The sequence below is a fragment of the Penicillium longicatenatum genome, assembly GCF_028827895.1.
Source record: "Penicillium longicatenatum strain IBT 33135 chromosome Unknown contig_3_segment0_segment0, whole genome shotgun sequence".
Taxonomy (NCBI): Eukaryota; Fungi; Ascomycota; class Eurotiomycetes; order Eurotiales; family Aspergillaceae; genus Penicillium; species Penicillium longicatenatum.
Window position 1 is genome coordinate 1,162,697 of NW_026643121.1, and position 19,809 is coordinate 1,182,505.

Sequence of the window (19,809 nt, forward strand, 5' to 3'; positions counted from 1 at the left end):
CATGAAGATTCTGTTCTATGGAGCAATAAAGAAACCCATAACGCCCGCTGGGGTATAAAAAAAGAGAAGTAATCCATGCAATGCCCTTTCTAGTCCGAATCAGACCCATAGTCTACCAATGCTCGCGGGGGTCCAGTTGGCAACCTCTTGCCAGGGGATTCTGGAAGGGTTTCCGGCATGGATATCGGTGTGTTTTTGTTCGAAGTGTCGGTCGTGTCACTGGTCTCAGTCTCGCCACGGTGAGCAGAACGCAACGAAGCAGGCTTCGATTTTCGCCTCGGAGCTGATTTCCAAGATTTTGGATCATCACTGGCATCTTTTAAGAACGGATCGATAGCGGCACGTGTATTCCCTGCAAGCTCTTGGTGCAAAGAAGCTTTGCGTCGAGCAAGCTCAGCGGCCTTGGTCCGGCGAGCACTGCCCTTATTCTTTTCGCGTTCACGTCTTTCAGATTCAGCCGTATTCTTCGAAATCAATTGCTCAAACATAGGACGTCTGCGGTTTGCTCGGGCTGCTTCAATCCCAGCAGCAGACTGATCATGACCAAAGTCCACCATCCCAGCTCGTTGTCGATCTTCTTCAGTTTCATCGGCGAGATCAATACCAAGACTCATTTTATTTTTCAGATCCTCACGGTTTGTTTCAAGCTTTTCCAAACCCTTCCTCTCCTCGCGAAAAGTGCGCCTCAGCCTTTTCGACTGCTCATAGGGATCATCCCAGTCCCGATCTTGCCTCTCCTGCAACTCCCGAATCCGACTCGCCTCCGTATCCGCCTTCCGCTTGTCCTCGATTTTACCTTCAATCTTCGCAAACGGGTCTTTTTCCGCCGGATCCTGGCCTAGGCCGGGACCCCGAATGGCGATCTCCCCAGGTTCCAATGGTTTGTCCTCGCCGGTATCTCGTTTCCGCGCACCTTCGTGAACGACGTATGCTGTGTTCTGCGGATCCGTACGGATTTCAATCCATCCACCGCATGGAATGTGTTTCATGCGAAAGCTGTAGATCGGCGTGGAGTAATAATTGCCGATTTTCTTCTTCTCGGCGTTGAAGCGCACTCCTTGTCCTATTATTGTCTCATGCGGCTTGCATGTGGTGCACCAGATTGCAAAGGGGACTTCGAAGCGCACTATTAGTGCACCAGTTGTGCTGAGGTGGCGCGCGCGTGCGCCGAGGGGATGTTTGCCGGCAAGCTTGTTGGCAGAGGTGAGGCCTTCTTGGTCCGGTGGGACATATCTGGTGGGTGGGTTAGTGAATGTTATCAGACAGCGATTTGCGGAAGGTGAGGGTAGCGACAAACCGTCCCATATCTAGGCCAAGTTGTTAGCTTTAAAGTTGCGACATTGCGGCAGCGCTGGAAGTGAGACTCACTGAAGCCCTGCATCTTGAATGTCGCGGCAGGCTTGCGCCGTCTAGATTCTAAGTGGCACGGGCGGAGATAGACTTGTACCGACCAAAGCTAGATGATACTTCAATCAGAATAAGCGATGACGCGGGGCGTTGGGGCCTGGAGGGGCCGTTGATGGCTCGTGCGTGTCGAGCGTGAGGTTCTTTGGTAAAGTGAGCCCGAGCTTTGAGCGGAGTTTGCGCGACCGGAGATAACAGGCCTAACGCCGCATGTCTATATCGATGGTAGCTTTTAGCCACCTCCCATAACGCCCTCCGGAGGTAACGTTGTGTTCATGAAAGCTTCATAAGAAATCATCTATTGATTTAGGTCTTGACTGCTCTGAAATATTTCGTGAAATAACTACTTCAATAAAAGTCCGCCATTTGACTCAATCACTGACCCCGTTATGAAGTGATCCCGCATCAAGTAGATATAGCTCTCCGCTAGATCCTCCGGCCCACCAATAGTTCCAGTGGTTGACTGGTCTTTAAACCACTGCAGCGCCGGCCCCACAATTTCCTTGGGAAACGAATCCCAAAGTTCCGTGTTCACAGCACCTGGAGCAACTGTGTTAACACGCACAGGCGCCAGCTCCAGCGCCAATCTACGCGCAAGCCCCTCAATACCAGAAGTACCAGCCGTAATAACAGACCAACCCGGTGAGGGCTTGCGGCCTATTACACCACCAGTCAAAGTAAGCGAGCTTAACGGCGATGGCTCCATATACTTGGGGATAAACTTTGCCATCACGGCCGGGGCGACGAGACGCAAATTCATAGCGCTGTAGACACCGTGCGCGTGTATATCGTTTGGTGAAGGCGTATTGACTGGACCACCAGCTGTGGAGATTATGTGATTCAGTTTGTGCGTGCCATTGGCTGTGGCAGCTTTAAAAAGACTCTCGAGGTTTGTATCGAGGTTGGCAACGTCGGAGAGATCACAGACGTGAGTGATGACAGTTTGCGTTGCGGTTTGACTGGGATAAGTTGCTTTTAGGCTGTTGACGGCGATGTCGAGCTTGCTTTGGTTAGAGCTGGAAAGGATGATATGGGCACCATATTCAAGGGCGGCTTCAGCGACAGCGAAGCCGAGTCCTGAGCTGCCACCGAAGATGAGAACTCGTTGGTTGGCGAGCTTGGAGGTATACTTGAGGCTCGATGTAGACATGATGTTTGCTTAGTGGGGGGTTGTAGACTTGAAACTTGCCTGTAAAATTGTCGGAGTGAATATTAATCCGTTTGACAAGACTGATCTTTATGAATGGAATTCAAAACTGGATTAGTTTAGGTCTTTTATACCGTTTATGACAGATAGACGGAGAGATTCCTGGGATAATGGCTGCATTAATTGACCCGAATCCCGGTAAGATTGCATCATGCGCCCAATGAATACGCAGTCAATTGAATGAGGAAGTTGATGACACTTCACTAGCCCATGTCTGAGCTAGCGCGACAAGTGTAACTCAAACAACAGGGTATGTACGGTCCCTGAGCTTCTAGGTATCAAGAGCGTATGACCTTGCAAGGAATGGCATCATTGGAGCCGGGATATAGATCGAAAAGTCGCCGTCTCAGCGGGCGTCACTCCTAACTGACCTTCAAATCCCAAGGTAGCCTAATGTGAACAAGCAGGTACCTCGGTATGTACTTGTTAATATTACGACTCTGAATCACAAATCCCGCGCCACCACAGATGTAGGCTAGTGAGGTGTCCAACTAACTTTGCGGTGTTCAATGATTGATCTCCCTGAATGGTTTGATAACATCCACCATATGAGTAAAGGTATTCCTGCTCTGATGAACTTTAGCGGTTTTGGGTATGGGGAATTATATAACAAGCCTCTTTACCCAAAAAAAAAAAAAAAAAAAAAAAAAAAAGAAGAAGATAAAATGATCAAATTGCTGCAATAAGATCGAATCATTCGATAATGCTCTCGTCGGTACACTCCCTTACAACTTCGGTGCTGCCGTTAAATGATTCCGTTCTCAAAAGTTCGGACCAGCTAAGTCCTAGCATTGTGAAATCGATCAACTCCACGCCTTTATATTTATATACAAGTCGGAAACAGGATCTAGCAGTCTTGCATTGATGAGTTTCAAGGGGAATGTCCTTTGAGCAAATTTCAAAGTGGGGTAGTCGAAGGAAACGACTGCGCCATCCACCTTCGGCTTTGGAAACACCATTTGCTTCATAAATTATGCCTTTATATTAAGTCTTACACTATGTTGCCCCATGTGATTTTCAGAACAGTGATCGGCATTTGCTATCCGAGGAACACAGAGGCTGGGTCGATGACCAAGATGACGAAGGACGAACACTTAAATATGGACAATGGAGGCCCGGAAGCTTCTCGGCTATGCAGCAGATTTGCATGTTTAGGACAAAAATGGATGCACGCCTCTGCATTATACGGCTAGAGATGGTCGTGCTGTAGGGATGACGACTGCTGCAAATGAGCACGCTAACATCGACCAAGTGCTGTTGCGTTGATGTCAAGTCATGCATTGTTTTTGAGACTTCGAAGTATGTAGCAAACGCCCCGTCATTCCTACTTCGGCGCAGCCATATGTATATCGACTACTGTAGGAAAAAGAGACTCTTATTTTTCTGTTATCATAAACCAAATGATATATTAATATTAGACTGCTTGTTTATAGCACTTTCTGTATAGCATCGTAGATATCAATGAGAAAGATGGGAAAGAAAAGGTGAGAAGAAAAAAAAAATAAAAGTAAGAGAACCAATGGCGGGGGTCGAACCCGCAACTTTCAGCTTAGAAGGCTGACACGCTACCATTGCGTCACACCGGCAACTTAAGTCACTAAATAGGACCTTTCGGTATATGACACCATTGAATTCCTAAAAAATTAGCTCAAACCAATATCATTTTGGATGTTTGTTCCTGTCTCTTTTGGTCTACAATGGATCTTCATATGCCTCTTGCACCTACCTTGCTATAAATATTATGGACTGGAAGTTTCCAGCTACATAAGACTTCACGATCCATTATTCAATCCACAACTTGGGCGGTCTCCTTTCCACTGTTGCCTTTTATCACCCTTGTCCAAGGCGCACCTAGACAACAATTGGCTATGCGAATTAACTTCACTTTTGACGTTTGACTGATATTAAATTTCCAAATAAAGAAAGATATCCACGTGGAGATCGCCAACCTTGGGACCGAGGCAACGCTCTCAAGTGCCGGAATGATTTGATCCCCGCCGATCTGTCATTTTTTCTTGGTTATGATGTCGATTTCCTATTGCCCGAGAGCTGGCAGGACCCACATGATCGCGGTGCCTTGGAGCATTGCATCATAGCCCATGAAGCCGCCTGATCTCTTCCCTCAGCACCTCATGGACCTGACGATCGCCCGATCGATCGGGCCCATCGCCCACTTGGCGAAAATTGCGATCTTGGAGATCGTCAGCAGCTGCACCGCATCAAATGCAATCTATTCGCCGGGTTCGATGAGAACCGTGGATTGGGTTCAATAAACCAGTCTGATCCTAGCTTGGAGGCCCACGATCTGGCCATGGCCGGTAGCTATGTGAATTTCTTAAAGGGCGGTCTGCCCTCAGGCATATGCCAGTCGTGTCAGTCGAGTCGGACAAGTCCCTGAGATTATTTCACACGATGGATATTCCCGATATCCCAGACGACCGGCCGCACAAGCCGGCATCGGTGCTCACCTCCCCCACGATTGTCCTCGACGATTGTACCCCGGAATATCCAGAGTCGCAGTACAAAAACGGCGCTCAAGGAAGCCTCAATGCCACAAATGGCGAACAAACGCCCAAGCAATGGTGAGAAAGTGACAACATTGTGGAAATATTTTCCGCGGCTGCGCTGACCGGGACAGTCCCACTCCACCCAATGATTCTAGCGATCTGCGCTCGCAGCCTTCATTAAGAACATTACGCCGCAATTATACTGTGAACGATGTCAAGGAGCTGCCTCTATTACAAGCGACGAACCCAAATGATGGCGCCGAGGAATTTAATCCGGTCGACGAAAATGACGAAGACTGTTCCTTTGATTTAGTTGCTCCGTACGAGGGCGACGAACCCCCATTGCACACGCTTGAGCGCCAAGCGGATACCATGTTTTCATCAGAGCATATGCTAGCCATTCTCACTAATCCACGCTACCTAGCACGGTTTCGAGAATTTCTGCTTACCGAGCGGCCGAAATCAATTCCCGTGTTGACGTATTATCTCAATGCCAGCAAAGCATTGAAGTCATTGGAATACGCCAATTCGCTGATTAGACTATCTGTGCTTCTCCCTCCGACTGGAATCGAGCCTGCAAAGCAGCCAGTGGAGCTTACCATAAACCCTGCGCTTGAAGCTCGTGTGCAGGATGGGTTGAATGCACTTACTGCAGAGGAGCTCCCGGCTTTCATTACATCTACCTGCATCAACATTACTAGCAAGGTTGTGGAAGAGCGCGTTCGTGGAACCCTGCCGGAAAAGTTCCAAGGGACTGCCGATGCACTAGCGGAGGTTTTCTGTTTGACAGATCCGTCGCGGCCAGATAACCCGATTATTTTTGCATCTGGAGGTACAGATCTGACGTTGCAGATGTTTGTGATCGTGTGCTAACTCATGATAGAATTCCACCGCACTACACAATATGGCATGGATTACGTACTGGGACGGAATTGTCGCTTCTTGCAAGGACCCAAAACCAACCCCAACAGCGTGAGGCGCATCCGAGAAGCATTGAAGGCTGGTCGGCATCATTCGGAACTTTTCCTCAACTAGTGAGTTACTATCATTAATCGCATTACTCATCCAAAACTAAACAAGGAAAACAGTCGCCGTGACGGCTCACCGTTCATGAACCTTCTTCAATGCGCTCCTCTCTGCGATAGCCAAGGCAAAGTCCGATACTTCATTGGTGCCCAGGTCGATGTCTCCGGTCTGGCTATGGAGGGCGCCCAGATGGAGTCGCTACAAGCTCTCACAGCCCAGAAGGAGAGGAGAGAAGCCGGCGAAGAAGAACCCCAACAGTCGAAATCTGAGTTCCAAGAACTGGGCGAACTGTTCAGTCCGCGCGAGTTACAGAACATCCATGCTTACGGCGGCAATCTTTTCCAACCCATTGAAGAAAAAGTCAACCCGACAAATAGCCGTCTATTCATACCCGGCAGCCCTGATTATGAAGCAGAGAAACGCCTCAGCGAGTTTCAGCAGTCCGCTCCCTCAGCAAACCCCAGTGGATCTTTGACCGGCGTTTATAAAAATGTTTGTTTATTCTTCCCCCGGTATTCCTGACCGGTATGCTAATCAAAGATCTAGTACCTCCTCGTCCGACCATACCCATCACTCCGCGTCCTCTTCACCTCTCCCTCTCTACAGATCCCGGGAATGCTCCAATCATCATTCTTATCACGGATTGGAGATACCGGTGAAAAGAAGGATAGCATTGTGCAGGCCATGACGGAGGGACGTAGTGTCACAGCCCGGATCAAGTGGGTCACCCGCTTTAGTGAGACCGGCCGGCATCGCTGGATCCACTGTACGCCTTTGTTGGCGAATAATGGCGAGGTCGGCGTTTGGATGATTGTGGTCATGGATGATGAGGAGGAGCACTTTGTGCGGTGGAAAGGGAACTGGCCGACAACCCAGTAAAAGTCTTGATTGACTAATGTTTTCTTGTATATACTAGGGCTTTGACGGGATGCATTTCTAACGGTAATTTCATCTGCATATCATATTTGATCATTCTTCCGCAATTTAAATGACCATTAGGATAAGGTCTGTGTACTGTAATTGTTAGGCGGGACGGACACCTCGCTAATGTGATTTGCTCAGGAATTATAGATGAAGTCCGATCAAGATTTTTAGTTCGAACCTTAAATTCTTGAAGCCACAAGTTCCTTGGTGGGTACTTTCCGAGTACATGCAACTTTGGAATGATTTCTGCTTCCCCCAACTCCCTGCCTTCCTATGAGATATGCTAGAAAAATAATTGGTTTACCCGGATTGTCTACTGTACTCATATGCCTTAGACTGTGCAACATGAGACATGGGCCATTTTGTAGCTGCGACACAAGTCGCTTTATTGTTCGGCGGATTTAAATGAAATGGGCTGCAACGAACAGACAATCAGGAAAGGCATCATCCCAGTTTTTATGCCTGCCTAGGCTTCAAGGTTACAGGGAATTTAAAGAGCAATCCAAGTCTCATACACTCAGAAAACAACACTAGACATTAGGTAAAGTGTTCTGATAAGCCAACACAGCAGGATGTTTAACACCTCCCGGCGTTAACCTAGCCCAATCCCTCTCCACGCCCTCCTCAACATCAGGAAATGGACCCATTGGTGTAATTGCTTTCGGGTTGACATCCGAATGACTCTTGGTATACTGCGATATTATCAGCATCCCTCATCAAATACAATAAAAATGACCAAGCAACCTACGTTTTCCTTGATATGTTTAAAGTTAGTCGATGCCCTCGCCGCTTCAACATCCCAGTACATCCCCTTCAACCAATTATTCAAAACAGGGTAATCGTGGCGAATGGTACCCAAATTGCACTTGAAATGCTGGACATAGACCGTATCGAAACGGATCAGGGTCGCATACAACCGAATATCCAGCTCTGTCATCTCCTTTCCTAGCACGAACGGACCACCATGCTGTGCAACAATATTTTCGAGCTTGTTCAAAGCGCCAAAGACTGGGACAACATTTTTGTCGTAGATCTCTTGCGAGGGCGCAAATCCTGCTTTATAGACGCCCGTGTTGACATCCGACTGCATCCAGGTCGAGATGGCATCGATCTGGGTTCGCAAGTGAGACGGGTAAAGATCGATAGAGGCGATTTTTGGCGGAAGAAGCTCATTAAAGGCTGTCGGGAGCCAGCGAAGAAGCTCAGCACTTTCCTATCACCACCGTTAGTATTGAATCCATCTTGGGATTTAATAGAGGTGAAGTAAATACATTGCAGACAGCAGTCCCGGTCTTTGTATCCCACAATAGAGGAACAGAGTATCGACCCTTATAGTCCGGATCAGCGCGGAAATAAATTTTATGTAAGTAGTCTTCTCCGAAGAGGTGATCAACTGTTGCGCCAGGATACTCGTCATCTGAGTCAGGGAGACGCCATCCTGGCCAGCCGTTCGCGTCGCCTTTCGGATAAGGCTTGACTATGCTGACTTTGATGAAATCCGTCAGACCTTTCAAGTGGCGGACGAAATTGGCTCGGTGGGCGAAGGGGCAGAAGAGTCCAATGTAGAGGTGGTAGCGTCCTTTCTCGGCGGGGAATTGAGCGCTGGGGATGACGCCATGCCAGCCGTCAGCGGTAGCGGGGTTGTGGATGCTGGGTGCCTGCGACATTTTACGTTGCTGGGTAGAAGAAATTGAGATTTTGCTCAGATTGAAGAAAGATGATGTAGGGCGACAGAGTCTAATGGCGCGATGCATTGGAGTGCTGAGGGTGACATGAATCGTGATTCTGTTGGTGTTCGTAAGCCGGAAACTTTCCGCGTTGTTCCACAATCTCGTTCAAGGAAAGGAACTTGGGAAATGAGATGTGACAAAGAACAGCTACTCAAGGTGATGATGGTGAGGTCCTTGTCATTTTCAAGTTTTGATTTCGATTAAGTAATTCACTTGAATCCGAATGACGCTTCCGAGATCTCATCATGTAAAAAAAGAGCCCAATAATTCAGCTTGAAAAGGCTTTCAATTGATACGAATGCTGTTTTTTACATGAGAAATTGTTAAATAGAGCGCAAGTAGAGCAGTTGAAGCTATTTAGAAAAAGACAGCATCTACTCAAGCCTTGGAAAATCATACCAAGCACAAACGAGTTTGACTGGACTTCGATTGGATTGCTACTGCTGCATGAAAATGCTTTCAAAAGCTAAAACATCCAAAGCTCAGCTATAACGATCTGAATAATCCCTAATTTGTTCAAAAAAGGAGCCGAAGTATCGTGGCCATGTCATACTGCGCACTGACGTAACCATACCATTGCATATGTCCCCACAATATACTGGCCTTCGTATTGGTCTGACACAGACTCAGCAGAGATGGATTGATCCCATCTGCTATATCACTTTGGTCATGGTATCAGTCATGGGCGACCATTGCGAAAGTCAACATTAGGGACGAGGATTAAGAATTATAAGACTTGAATGACTTCTTTGCTTTTTTATTTGTGAGAATCTGTTCAGCTATGCAGTTAATGACTTTCTACATCATGCTCACTGATACACAATCATATCTAAGCCACCAGCATAAGGCATTGTAACCCTGCGGAACCGACTACCAGGCGCATCCACATAAGCAAACAACTCCGCATAACCCGCAGCAGCCTTCACAGTATTGTCCGCGATAATCATAGCACCAGGCCTGAAATGCGACTCAACCAGCTTCAAAGCAGGAAGAGCTAGGGGTGTCCAAACTATACAGCAATTAGCCTTTGTCACCAGCCAGTAATGGAACCTTATACGCATATCATATGCTTGCACGAGATGAACATACTATCCAGAAGCAAAAAGTCCACAGTGCCCAGATCCTTGCCGAGGGTCTCCCGCAGATCACCAATGCGAAGATCAATCACACCTTGAATCTCCTCTCCAGCCTGCTGCCAGTTCCTTTGCGCTACAGCGGCCTTTGAAGGCTCCTTCTCGGTAGCGATAACCCTTCCCGCAGCACTGGCTCCAGCTCCACGTGCAGAATTCTGAGCTGCAGCAAGCGCGAGGTATATGGTGCTAACGCCGAAACTGGTTCCTGCTTCGACGATTGTCGTTGCGTTAATGCTGCGCAGGATGTGGTAGATCAATTCACATTTATCCTGGTCCAAGGCAATGAACTTGTCACGCATGATATTGTCGTATTCATTGGTTGTTTGGCCTGGAAGGGAGGACCATTCTATTTTGGCTTCCTGGTTCAGGGATTGAGAGTGGAGGTCCTTTAGGAAGGCGAGGAGATGTGGGGTAGCTGTAAGAGGGGTTGGAGGAGCCATGACGGGGATTCAAGTTCAGTTGATTTGAGCCTTGAAGAATGCGAGTTCTCGACGAATATAAATAAGATCAGTTATAATTATGTAAGTTGCGGATACTGCGGGTACAGATATAGACGTGAGTCAGAAGAAGTTCCACTTGACTGATTCCCCACGTTTAATGTTGTACGAGTGTGGCCTCGGAACTGCAAAATCCGAGCCGCTCGGAGCTTCTCCAATTGATTCTTGTTAATACGTTCTCCAGGGCTGACAGACTAAGTTGGAGTACATCTAGCTTTCGCGTACCGGCTTTTTCCTTGACCATTGTAGAGAAAGTGATTATTATGGCTTATACATTATCTGATCAGATTATAGTTACAATTGATCCATCATGTCCCTTCCAATAAATCCGCATAACTGTTTAGTGACCTCCCAATCAAATTAACCATTTCCCAGATATAATCCGCCGTGAAAAGGCGCGCCCAAAGGCGGGTCACTGCCGCACTAAGCCTGGTATTAGTGGCCAAGAGCCACTCACGGGAAACACCATGCTGCACCTCCATAACCATTTCGAGCACAAAGTCCCGTAAGCGGATCTCCTGTTCCGTCAGAACGGGGTCAGGATCCGGTCCCGTTACTGCTTCAAGCCACTTGGCAAGTACGACAGCACATTCAAGCGAGCATAGGGCGTGCTGGTTTGACCACAGTGCGACCTGGGAGTGGGCCACGTATCCGATGCCTAGTTTGACTGGCGTGCTGAGTGCGTGAGCACAATGCAATGCTGCCCGTGTGAGGCGGTCGCCACGCTGCACGGCGAGATTTTCTTTCAAGCTCCTGGCTATTTGAACGGAGTCCCAGGATTGAAGTTGCCGGGTGGATCCACAATCGGCACTTAGTCGAATGTATGCTAGCCGTAGTAATGCTGCTGACGTGAATGATAGAGGTCCATGAGGACTGAGTGGATCGATTGATGACTCCTGATTGCGTTCCCAGAACTGACACCATCGTTCAAGAGCTTGCTCAAATACAATTAGTGCCGATGTTGGTGCGATGGCTGAGTTGAGACGGTTGTTAAAACGCGAAACACACAGGCGGCTCGTTTTAGTCATCAGCCATATGTCTTGCAGCAATGCATGGATAAGCACATATCCACCAAGAGACGAGAAGCGTTCCATATCGCTGTGAGGGTTGAATAGCGCGGCTAATGCATCCTGAAACTTGGGTTCTCCGGGACTTTGACTGCGGGCTAATTGCCAGAGCTCGGGGCTAGATGCCTGCCATTCCCTCTCTGTACATGGCAGGTCCAGAAACATCTCTTCCGTGAGGATGACCGGAGGAATATCGAAGACAATAGTGTGAATATTGAAAAAGCAGAAGACAATAAGCTTTATACGCTTGACTTGCTCGCGGAAAATCCAGCTTGCCCAGGTTCCATCCTGTTCGGGAAGCCGGTTGAGGCCCCCTTTCCGCACCAGGGCGCCCATTGTGCTTCGAATGGACAATGCCTCGTAGTATGGTGGGTCATTTAGGAACCAGGATGAAACAGATATTAAGAACAGCAGAGACTGGATTGTTTCAAGCATATCAACACTGTTCGCATCTGGTTCCGGTAGCTTGCCTGACTGGAACGTCCGTCGGACGTGCTCCAGAGTGACTGGTTTAGCTATTTGATACAGGCGCATACTGGTATCTGGTTCACGACAATAGCGTGCGCCTAGCGCAGCCATGGATAGAAACAGGGTGACAGGCATAGACTCGATATCGAGAGTTGGCTTGTGCACAATTGGATAGTGATCGTGGTATCCCATTAGGTAACCGGTCAAACATCGAGATAAGGCATGGCGAGAGGGAAGGGATGGATCGGGGACCACATTGGAATAGTCCGCTAACCGGTAAAGAATCTTCTCTCGACACTGTGCTGTCACAGGCAGGAACCCTGTGGGTTGTCGTGCCTTGTTGGCCGGGGACTGATACCCCTCGGGCTGAAGAGATGGTAGCTGTGCATCATGACGCGGTAGTACCGAGCTTCGTGGCGTGGAAGCTGGCTCTGTAGGTGGGCCCCTATCGGAGGTCTGTTCAAACTCCGCGACGGGGGAATATTGCAAGGGTGGAAACAAGGGAAGCGGCTGGAACGCCGGCGAGAACGGATGGCTAGGCAGGGGAACACTGTCTAGGAAAGAAGTAAAGTCATTATCTTCGTAAGCCCCCGCTGAAAAACCGCCCATCGGGTATCCAAATTCGGATCCCTGCAGAGGCGGGGCGCCAGTTTGCTTTGTTGGGGATTGTTGCGAATTGGATAACTGAGGGCCAATCATTGAACTTCGGTCTACGGACATGGAATCCGGATACTGGTCGCTTCGCCCTGACATTGAACGATTGGAATGTGCATGATCTGTCACAACTGATGCTAGAGCATCTAGGCCATCTAAATTTGACCGAGCCGGAGACGGCGATATTGTTTGATGGCTCGCGGGGCTCGCCCCCGGTTGATGGGCGAGTCTGTCATGGCGTGCGAGCAAGTCTCTATGTCAAGTTAGAGATACATGCATCACACTAGAATGATGTAACATACTTTCGAGTGAAGGCCTTAGGGCATTGTGCACAGGCATAGGGTTTTTCCTTGGTATCTGGCTAGGTGTTAGTACGAATGTAGAACCGAATTGGAGAAGTATCCGTACGGGACCGATCATGGCGTTGGAGATGCTCCAGACGAGCAAATGATCTGGAGCATCGCTGACATTGATAGGGCTTGCCGTCCATAGCTTCAAGGTGTGACGTTAAGCGGGTGGAGAGGGGTTTGATCTTGAAGCCGGGGAGATACCGATTAACTCCGGCTACATGATGTCAATGTAACATTTCACCAGTGGCGTGTACACATTTGCCAGCTCTGCTTTAATAGTCGCTCTTTGGAACACAGCATATAGAAGGCAAATGAAATGATTTGATGAGCAGCGCATTGGTTGATCAAAGGGACAAGCTACTGTATTGCATAGTTGGAGAACTCTACAATACAAGTGAGGTCACCTGACCCGATGGATCACAGGTCACCTGATGACGCGCGCTGGTCCTCTATAAGGACTGCTATAACAAGGAGTAATATGGTGTCTTTCTTTGACAGAGTCTTGAGCAGAATTTAGCACGGCCTCTTGAGTCATGAAAAAGTTTAGTTATCAATACCCTGTCGATGCTTTGTTGTGGTTGCTTGTATTTTCGACGAAGAATCTCTGATTTTTAGAATGGCATTGCTAGTCTACTCAAGCTAACGTTTATCTCCTCGTTGCGCCTGAATCTCTCGTCACTGTACTAACTAGTAAGCCGCTGCTGATGCCAATCATGAGGGCTATTTTTTAAAAGGAGGGAAGCTATCCAGCAAGCTTATTGCCACACTGGTCGCGAACCTTGGAAAGCTATTCCCTAGGCACCATCCGGCAAAGCGGCCATGATGACGTCTTGCTCCTCAACTTTTCCAGTGTATAGTCTTTAACGCAATTTGGTGACACCAAGAGCGAGGTTTGGAGGTTTTTGTAAGGTCATCAAGAGACTCCTGTATAGCTGCATAAAGTATAGAGCGGGGTTGAACATGATAAAGATTCCAGACCATTCTAACCCTTCGCATATGCTTCCCTGGAGAATACCATTGTTTTGACTACGAAGTTCTCGAATGAGTCCACGGTTGACAAATGTGACTCGTCATCATGATCTAACATAATTATTGGACAGTAAAGACTCGAGATTCGAGGTCTCGGTGTTCTCGGAATTACCCCAGGAAAAACCCCGAAGTTCTCCAAATTGGAGATCGCCATCGAAGTGGAGAATCCGTCTCTTATCATTAATAATGAAAAGTCAAATACGCTAACGGCAATAGCTTTGGCTAAACAGATTCCCTGCCAAATGATTGACATGCCCACTCTCAAATAATCTAATAGCAGTCAGAAACGTGCAGGGAACAAATCAGCACAGCTCCTTTCTCTCCATAACACATATCCCACCAGTAAAAGTGCCAAAGAATAAGAAGCAAACAACTCTGTCCGGGCCCAGAATTGGAGAAACGGCTTCTCCAATTTTATTTTTCATGACTCTTTCGACCCACGCTTATTTATATAAGGTCTGATCCCAATTTTAGACCTGTCAAAGTGAGGAGGTTCACCCAAAGACAAACGTCCCCCAGTCCATATTTCACAGTATATATGGCTCTTGAAGCCTCCGGCCTCACCAAAACTGGGTCTGTCGTCGCCATGGACAGACGCGAACCCAGTCCCGACTCCTTAGCGGAGTCGAATGAAATTGAATATCTCTACCTTGAGCTGGAGACCCCGCTACCTACCCCATGCATTACTTTACCCCCAGCTGCGGGTCAATCTGCACCACCTGAGGCGCCGAGCTTGGAAAAGTACACTTCGCCTTTTCTGTGGCCGAAGTGGCGCAAATGGATGATGACTTGGATTGCTTGTGCGGTTACTGCGCTGGCTGGTTACTCCGCTGGAGAGGTTAGTCCGGCATCGAGCGAATTGTGTAAGGAATGGGGAATCAGCTCTGTGGTTTATAACCTCAGTATCACGATCTTCTGTATCGGGTTTGCACTTGCACCTATGGCTCTGGCTCCATTTTCGGAAATCAACGGTCGCCGGCCCATTTTTGTTGCTAGCGGCATTATCTTTGTTGGTATGTATTTTGAAATCATGATTATGAAGGATGACACTGACGGTAGTTTTGCAGCTTGTCTGATTGGATGTGGAGGAACGAACTCGTTCGCCGGGTTGCTGGTCGCCCGTTTCTTCCAAGGATGTAGCTCCTGTATGTTTTCCCTTGGCTTGTTAGTATGAACGCAACACTAACAGATTCCAGCGACATTCTCGACTATGGTCGGCGGGGTGATCAGTGACATTTTCCATGCACACGACCGAAACACTCCCATGGCGCTCTTCTCCGGCGCTGCCTTGTTCGGAACCGGTCTGGCACCTATGCTAGCAGGTGCTGTCGTCACCCACACCACCTGGCGCTGGATCTACTACTCGCACGCGATCGTCTCCAGTGTCTTCGTAGTTATCATTTATTTCTTCTTCAAAGAGACACGCGGAAGTGTCATTCTAAGCCGCAAAGCCAACGCCTTGAACAAATATTACGAAAAACTCGAGGAGGCCGGTCATGTCGGCGTGATCACATTTTCCGAGGAGCAGCCCACGGAGAAGAACATCCGACGGATTCGATGGAAAGTGGAGAGCGATGAGCAGCGCACTTCATTGCTAACTGCAGTTCAAATTTCGCTGTATCGGCCTTTCCGTGAGTCTTGAATCATACCAATCTAATAGATCTGTGCACTAATATTACTTTCCTCAGACATGCTCTTCACCGAGCCCGTGGTCTTCTTTTTCTCTTTGTGGGTATCCTTCAGCTGGGCTACGCTCTACCTCCAATTCAGCTCCATCCCTCTGGTCTTCGAAACAAACCACCACTTCAACGTCGAACAAACCGGTGCCGTCTTTACTTGTAAGCAACCATCCCCAAATCAACCTCAAATAAAAGAGAGATATCTAACAAAGCCAGCCCTCTGCGTCGGTGTCATTATCATCACCATAATCAGCATCTATCACGAAAAAATTGGCGCAGTAATCGGAAGAGGAAAAATTCCCTCATCAGCCGAAGGCCGACTCTACTACGTCTGCATTGAATCCATCCTCCTCCCAATCGGTCTATTCTGGTTCGGCTGGACTTCTTACCCATCGGTACCTTGGATCGTGCCGACTCTTGCTGTCGGATGTGCGGGCATGGGTATCTTTTCCATCTACCTTGCGACATTCAATTATCTCGCGGATACGTACCACCGATACGCCAGCTCGGCGATTGCGGCGCAGTCTTGCTGTAAGTTTCCAGTTCCAAGCTGAAGTGTCTGTGTCTTTGGGTTTCCAGACTAATGTTGGTTGTTAGGCCGGAACCTACTTGGTGGTGTCTTCCCATTAGTTACGGCTGCTATGTTTACGAACCTTGGATACCCCGAGGCATCTAGTCTGCTGGGTGGAATTGTAAGTTCGAGTTTGTGTTTGATGTCAGCTTGTTGCTAATGATGGATTAGGGACTTGTCCTTACACTCGTGCCTTGGATCTTGGCTTTCTACGGACCGAGGATTCGAGCCCGCAGCAAGATGGCTAGTGTAAGTTCTTCATTGGAAACGATAGTATTGGACATTGGCTAACCCAGACCCCGTAGGAGTTGAATAAGTGAACATAAGTTGTTCCTTAAAAAAATAGATTTTCGGAAATAGACATAGATTAATTTAGATGATGATCGGATCCATGAAGCATGCAGCGTCAATGTGGCATTAATGCGTTCATGAAAATAATAACTTCATTACACCCAAATATGATATATTAGGCTTCAAAGATTCAAAAAGCACGTGATAGGATATCAATGCAGGATGCTATTCCCCTACAGATGCTCTCATGAATTCATGTGCTTGAGCCGTATCTACTAGAACATAATGATAATGATTTTGATCCATAGAGACCGATGCAATGCAAAGCTAGTCTCCTGCAAGAATGGATTCCGTGCTACCCTCTTTCCCTGGGGTGTAAATTAGGTTCTCGGGAAGTGGGAAGCCTGTAGGCGAGGTCGAGGGCGGTGTGAGGCATATCGCTCATCATCCTCACTGTCACTTTCCATTTGATCCAATATACGATCGATTTCGTCTCCTGCGTGAGATTCCAGCCCGGAGCCTGAAGGCCTGAGCTCAAAGCTACGGCCATTATGGGACTTTTCGCTTAATGAGCTTTGGCTATGATAATCACTTGCCACGCCGTTCGAGAGCGAGTGGATTGACTCATTTAGACTGAGCTGCGAGGCGGGCGGCTGTAAAGGACGTGGACTGGAGCGATATCCAGAATTCTCCGGACTGGACATGAACATGAGTGTCTCAATTGCGTCTTGTTCCATCGCTGTGCTTTGAGAATGGGTGCGAGATCTATAGACCTCGTGCTGTGCTGATAGCGGCATGCGTGCAGAAGGTGGAACATGTGAATTTCCTGGTCCCAATGCTGGTGGCGACCCTAACGTTTTGGCAAGGGAGGGTTCCTGGACTGAATTGTGCCGTCGATGATGACGGGCATAAGGGCTGCGCTCATATGGTTTTGTAGTTGTATTTGGATTAGGTCTGCGCCGGCGTGTATCCCCGGTGGATGATATAATATCAACGGGAGGCGCTAGTTTGGGGATATGAAGAAGTTTGCCAGATGAGATGGCTGAACGAGAACGATGATGTGAGGGGAAATTGCGAGGCGTGGGTGTTGATGATGAAGGCTGTGGATGAGATGTTGGGGTCAAGCCTTGCATTGCACCGTTTGATGTTGGAGTCGCTGATGACAAACTTTCTAATCCTTGAATGGCAAGTTGAGTATTATTGTCACGCGCCTGTCGAGACTTTTCAATCTTGGCCGCAGCATATGATAGGCGAGTACGAATGTGGACAGACAGCTGGGCGCGCATTAATATCGTGTTCGAAACAAGCATAAGGGCATTGTTACCTGTGCGATTCTATTTCCATGAGCCGGCGAGCCTGTGCTCTTCGACCGCCTTCGGAGGGCCCCTTGGGCGTCGAAAGTTTGAGGCTGCGCAAGACTTGATATGGGTTTGATATCCCCAGTGGCTGTCCTCTTATGTCCCAGAGCAAAGTGTACTCCGTTTCCTGGCCGCGAAATCGGATGATTTTGTGACTGCGGCGGAGACATGGAGCCATTACTCTTCTTCTCCGAAGTATAGCCGTCAGTTGACCCATTTCCATTCACAGATAATTGGTCTTGAGAGTCCGAGTATGTCTTTGGGGTTTGTGCATCATCGGTAGAGGACTGAGAGTTTTCAATTTTGATAGATTGACTTGAATCGTTCATCGAGGAGGAGGGAAGACTGGACAACGAGTCTGTGAAGGTGCTCGCGGATTGTGGCTCCGGCCGACGAGCATCAGCAGATGTATCGCTATCGCGTTCCGAGGACTCAACATATTGTGGGAAGGCGCTGGTCTTGTCATGAATTTGGGCGTTCAACCCGTCTATATGCAGAGATAATGGTTGAGGAGACCGAGGAACCTGAATTTGTTCCGTGCGAGTTGGGGCTCCTGGCGCTCGTGATGTTGAAGTGTTCACAGATCCGGTGTTCGCACTGGCCTCCACATGCGGAACCCCGCGACTAGACGGGGCATGTTGAAGGTCATTCATGGTCGAGCAGCAGGATGTAAGGGGACAGGTCTGGCAAAATGAACAATGAGGAAACCAAAGGCGGCTACCACGCGACCATGCAGCAATTGCGAAATTACGCGGCCACGAGGGGATCTAAACACACAAGACCTAAGTAACTTGCGCCGAATCACCGCATAGAGACGGAATACCGGGAATGTCCGACGTGAAGCGACCAGGGATATACCAGAGAGACGGTCAGGATCTGAATAACTTCGAGGCGGGTGTGTGCAGTGATGCTGATGCGGGTACTAGGAGCATCTGCCCAATCCAGTGGCGATCGACCTGAACGCGCAGGGTTGTCCACGAGGAAAACGGTCAACTGGCAGCCTTTCCACTGGCACCGAAACAGATATCCGGGGTGGCTAGGCGCACTTGAAGTCAAGAACGAATCTGGGGTTATAGATTTAAGCGAAAAAGAATAGTAGGAGTCAAATACTGAGATTTCCTCCGGAATCGCTGAAGCGGAAGTCAAAATGTCGCCTTCGGCTTTCCCTCTGCGGCGACGCGTTCGAGACACGGTCACGTGCGGCGGTGCCACTTACGGAACTGATCGTTATATACGAAAAGAAAAAATGAAATTTAGTGCATAAGGAATCTGGTGCTCTAGTAGCTCTGAGCTTATGTGAAAATTCATGGATATCGGGGAACAAAGTAGTCGGAATCCCAAGTAGTAGGGAAGTATACTGTGAAGAGGGGATGCGAACCTTGGAAGCCAGAATGAACGCATCGAGCGGAAGAAAGTCTCGTCACCTCACTGCTGCAATATGTGGGCAGTATCAAGTGAGAAAACAAAACAAGTGTATCAATTGAGTAGTTATGCATTGTGTCTCTCTTCGAGTCTGCTTTTATTCGGATTTTTACCAGATCACGGTTTGGTGCCTTAATCCTCGGGCACCAACAAGTGTAGAGACCGCCACCCACACCCTACTGAGATCTCAGTGGGACCCCACTGAGCTGTAGACACCTAGCGCTCTACACTGCATTGTCCATGAGGGGCGGCGCGAGTCCTGATTCCACGTCATAGCCACATTGGACAAGAAGGCCAGCTGTGAATTCGAAAATTAAACATGAATCTAAAGTTTGTTTTTCATATTGAAGCGAAAAACTCCGAGTCTAACAGACGCAGCACTATAGATTATGTTAAGAAATTCCGACGCAAATTCCCCACCAACTCGACCCCCTCTTCGGGATTCCCAAGGGCTCCAAACGGCTTAGCACTCAAAGGATCGCCTCCTATTGA

The 19,809-nt window shown here is 48.4% G+C and overlaps 8 protein-coding genes across 8 annotated transcripts; 2 read left to right on the forward strand and 6 right to left on the reverse strand.

Annotated features, from left to right (window-relative positions):
• Positions 1-89: 89 nt before the first annotated feature.
• On the reverse strand, positions 90-1,381 carry N7484_005787 (Saf4/Yju2 family protein; the record flags this gene model as incomplete). The annotated part of the gene is made up of 3 exons (XM_057116206.1): positions 90-1,233; positions 1,298-1,307; positions 1,369-1,381. 3 exons carry the CDS (start codon positions 1,379-1,381, stop codon positions 90-92), a joined length of 1,167 nt encoding a protein of 388 aa, XP_056972089.1.
• A 366-nt stretch (positions 1,382-1,747) lies between these two features.
• On the reverse strand, positions 1,748-2,554 carry N7484_005788 (SDR family NAD(P)-dependent oxidoreductase; the record flags this gene model as incomplete). The annotated part of the gene is made up of 1 exon (XM_057116207.1): positions 1,748-2,554. One exon carries the CDS (start codon positions 2,552-2,554, stop codon positions 1,748-1,750), a length of 807 nt encoding a protein of 268 aa, XP_056972090.1.
• Positions 2,555-5,023: 2,469 nt separating this feature from the next.
• N7484_005789 (PAS-associated C-terminal) lies at positions 5,024-7,023 on the forward strand (the record flags this gene model as incomplete). The annotated part of the gene is made up of 5 exons (XM_057116208.1): positions 5,024-5,193; positions 5,250-5,950; positions 6,002-6,152; positions 6,207-6,636; positions 6,691-7,023. 5 exons carry the CDS (start codon positions 5,024-5,026, stop codon positions 7,021-7,023), a joined length of 1,785 nt encoding a protein of 594 aa, XP_056972091.1.
• Positions 7,024-7,598: 575 nt separating this feature from the next.
• N7484_005790 (putative cell wall organization protein/glutathione transferase (Gto3)) lies at positions 7,599-8,735 on the reverse strand (the record flags this gene model as incomplete). Its single annotated transcript, XM_057116209.1, has 3 exons — positions 7,599-7,760; positions 7,817-8,281; positions 8,340-8,735. 3 exons carry the CDS (start codon positions 8,733-8,735, stop codon positions 7,599-7,601), a joined length of 1,023 nt encoding a protein of 340 aa, XP_056972092.1.
• An 872-nt stretch (positions 8,736-9,607) lies between these two features.
• Positions 9,608-10,371, reverse strand: N7484_005791 (O-methyltransferase; the record flags this gene model as incomplete). The annotated part of the gene is made up of 2 exons (XM_057116210.1): positions 9,608-9,807; positions 9,888-10,371. The coding sequence occupies 2 exons, from the start codon at positions 10,369-10,371 to the stop codon at positions 9,608-9,610; spliced, it is 684 nt and encodes a 227-aa protein (XP_056972093.1).
• A 365-nt stretch (positions 10,372-10,736) lies between these two features.
• Positions 10,737-13,107, reverse strand: N7484_005792 (transcription factor domain-containing protein; the record flags this gene model as incomplete). Its single annotated transcript, XM_057116211.1, has 3 exons — positions 10,737-12,870; positions 12,920-12,974; positions 13,026-13,107. 3 exons carry the CDS (start codon positions 13,105-13,107, stop codon positions 10,737-10,739), a joined length of 2,271 nt encoding a protein of 756 aa, XP_056972094.1.
• Positions 13,108-14,582: 1,475 nt separating this feature from the next.
• On the forward strand, positions 14,583-16,566 carry N7484_005793 (uncharacterized protein; the record flags this gene model as incomplete). Its single annotated transcript, XM_057116212.1, has 7 exons — positions 14,583-15,141; positions 15,193-15,627; positions 15,685-15,834; positions 15,892-16,206; positions 16,273-16,367; positions 16,418-16,495; positions 16,552-16,566. 7 exons carry the CDS (start codon positions 14,583-14,585, stop codon positions 16,564-16,566), a joined length of 1,647 nt encoding a protein of 548 aa, XP_056972095.1.
• Positions 16,567-16,917: 351 nt separating this feature from the next.
• Positions 16,918-18,548, reverse strand: N7484_005794 (uncharacterized protein; the record flags this gene model as incomplete). Its single annotated transcript, XM_057116213.1, has 2 exons — positions 16,918-17,811; positions 17,862-18,548. The coding sequence occupies 2 exons, from the start codon at positions 18,546-18,548 to the stop codon at positions 16,918-16,920; spliced, it is 1,581 nt and encodes a 526-aa protein (XP_056972096.1).
• Between the last annotated feature and the right edge of the window lie 1,261 nt (positions 18,549-19,809).